Source organism: Hippocampus comes, unplaced genomic scaffold (assembly GCF_001891065.2).
Source record: "Hippocampus comes isolate QL1 unplaced genomic scaffold, H_comes_QL1_v1.1 C16775664, whole genome shotgun sequence".
Taxonomy (NCBI): domain Eukaryota; kingdom Metazoa; phylum Chordata; class Actinopteri; order Syngnathiformes; family Syngnathidae; genus Hippocampus; species Hippocampus comes.
Window position 1 is genome coordinate 1 of NW_017838677.1, and position 839 is coordinate 839.

At 50.9% G+C, this 839-nt stretch overlaps 1 protein-coding gene across 1 annotated transcript; it reads right to left on the reverse strand.

Moving 5' to 3' along the window:
• Nucleotides 1-111: 111 nt before the first annotated feature.
• LOC109509118 (amyloid-like protein 2) lies at nucleotides 112-707 on the reverse strand. The gene is made up of 2 exons (XM_019859021.1): nucleotides 510-707; nucleotides 112-273 (listed from the first exon to the last, which is right to left on the reverse strand). Exons 1-2 carry the CDS (start codon nucleotides 654-656, stop codon nucleotides 130-132), a joined length of 291 nt encoding a protein of 96 aa, XP_019714580.1. The 5' UTR covers nucleotides 657-707; the 3' UTR covers nucleotides 112-129.
• Between the last annotated feature and the right edge of the window lie 132 nt (nucleotides 708-839).

Consider the following 839-nt stretch of genomic DNA (forward strand, 5'->3'; position numbering starts at 1 on the left):
TGCTATAGACCCTTAACTCTTATTTGAAGCCCAAATTCAAACCCTAACTTAAAACCCTAAACCTGATTTGAAACCTCAATTCTGTATAAAACCTGTCAAACATCCATCCGTCCATCCTCAGGGCTTTGCTCAAACATGACCCACCTGTGACTTCATCTGAGCTGCCTTCTCGGGGTCCACGGCCAGGACGTGCTGGTAGTGGCGGATGGTGTGCTGGCGGTCCTTGTTCTCAGCGCGCACATAGCGGCGCAGTGCCTGCAGGATGCGGTGAGGCTGCAGGCAACAAACACCTGTTATACTGTTACTGACACTAAAGCAGCGACTCCCTGTTGATCCGTCAGCTGCTTCTTTGGGGGTCTATGTATTGATATGCAAAAAAATTCTATGTCAGATCATTTTAAAAAGCACACTGACATATGGGGACCGCCAAGTTATATTTAATTGGCATTAGTATTATGAGTGTGTTTCTCCCTGGATGCAAAAAGGTGTCATTTGGAAAGGGCGCTCACCCTGGGGGGGTCGGCCTGCAGGGCCGCCAGGTAGTTCTCCAGGGCCAGACGCCGCCGGTCGTTGAGCATGGCCTCCACCCGGGCCAGGTGGGTCTCCACCAGCTGCTGCTTCTCACTGGCGGCCTCCTCCTCCAGTGACTCCACCATGGCCTGGAAGTGCTGCACAAAAATATGACCTTGTCAACTGTTTCATAGACATGTCTGAGTTTAGTTGTTGGGTGGCTATTTTGGCATTGTCGGCCAATCTTTTACTTCACAGATGTCAAACTCAAAGCCCGGGGGCCAAATCCGGCCTGCCACATCTTTTTATGTGGCCCGTGAAAGCAAATC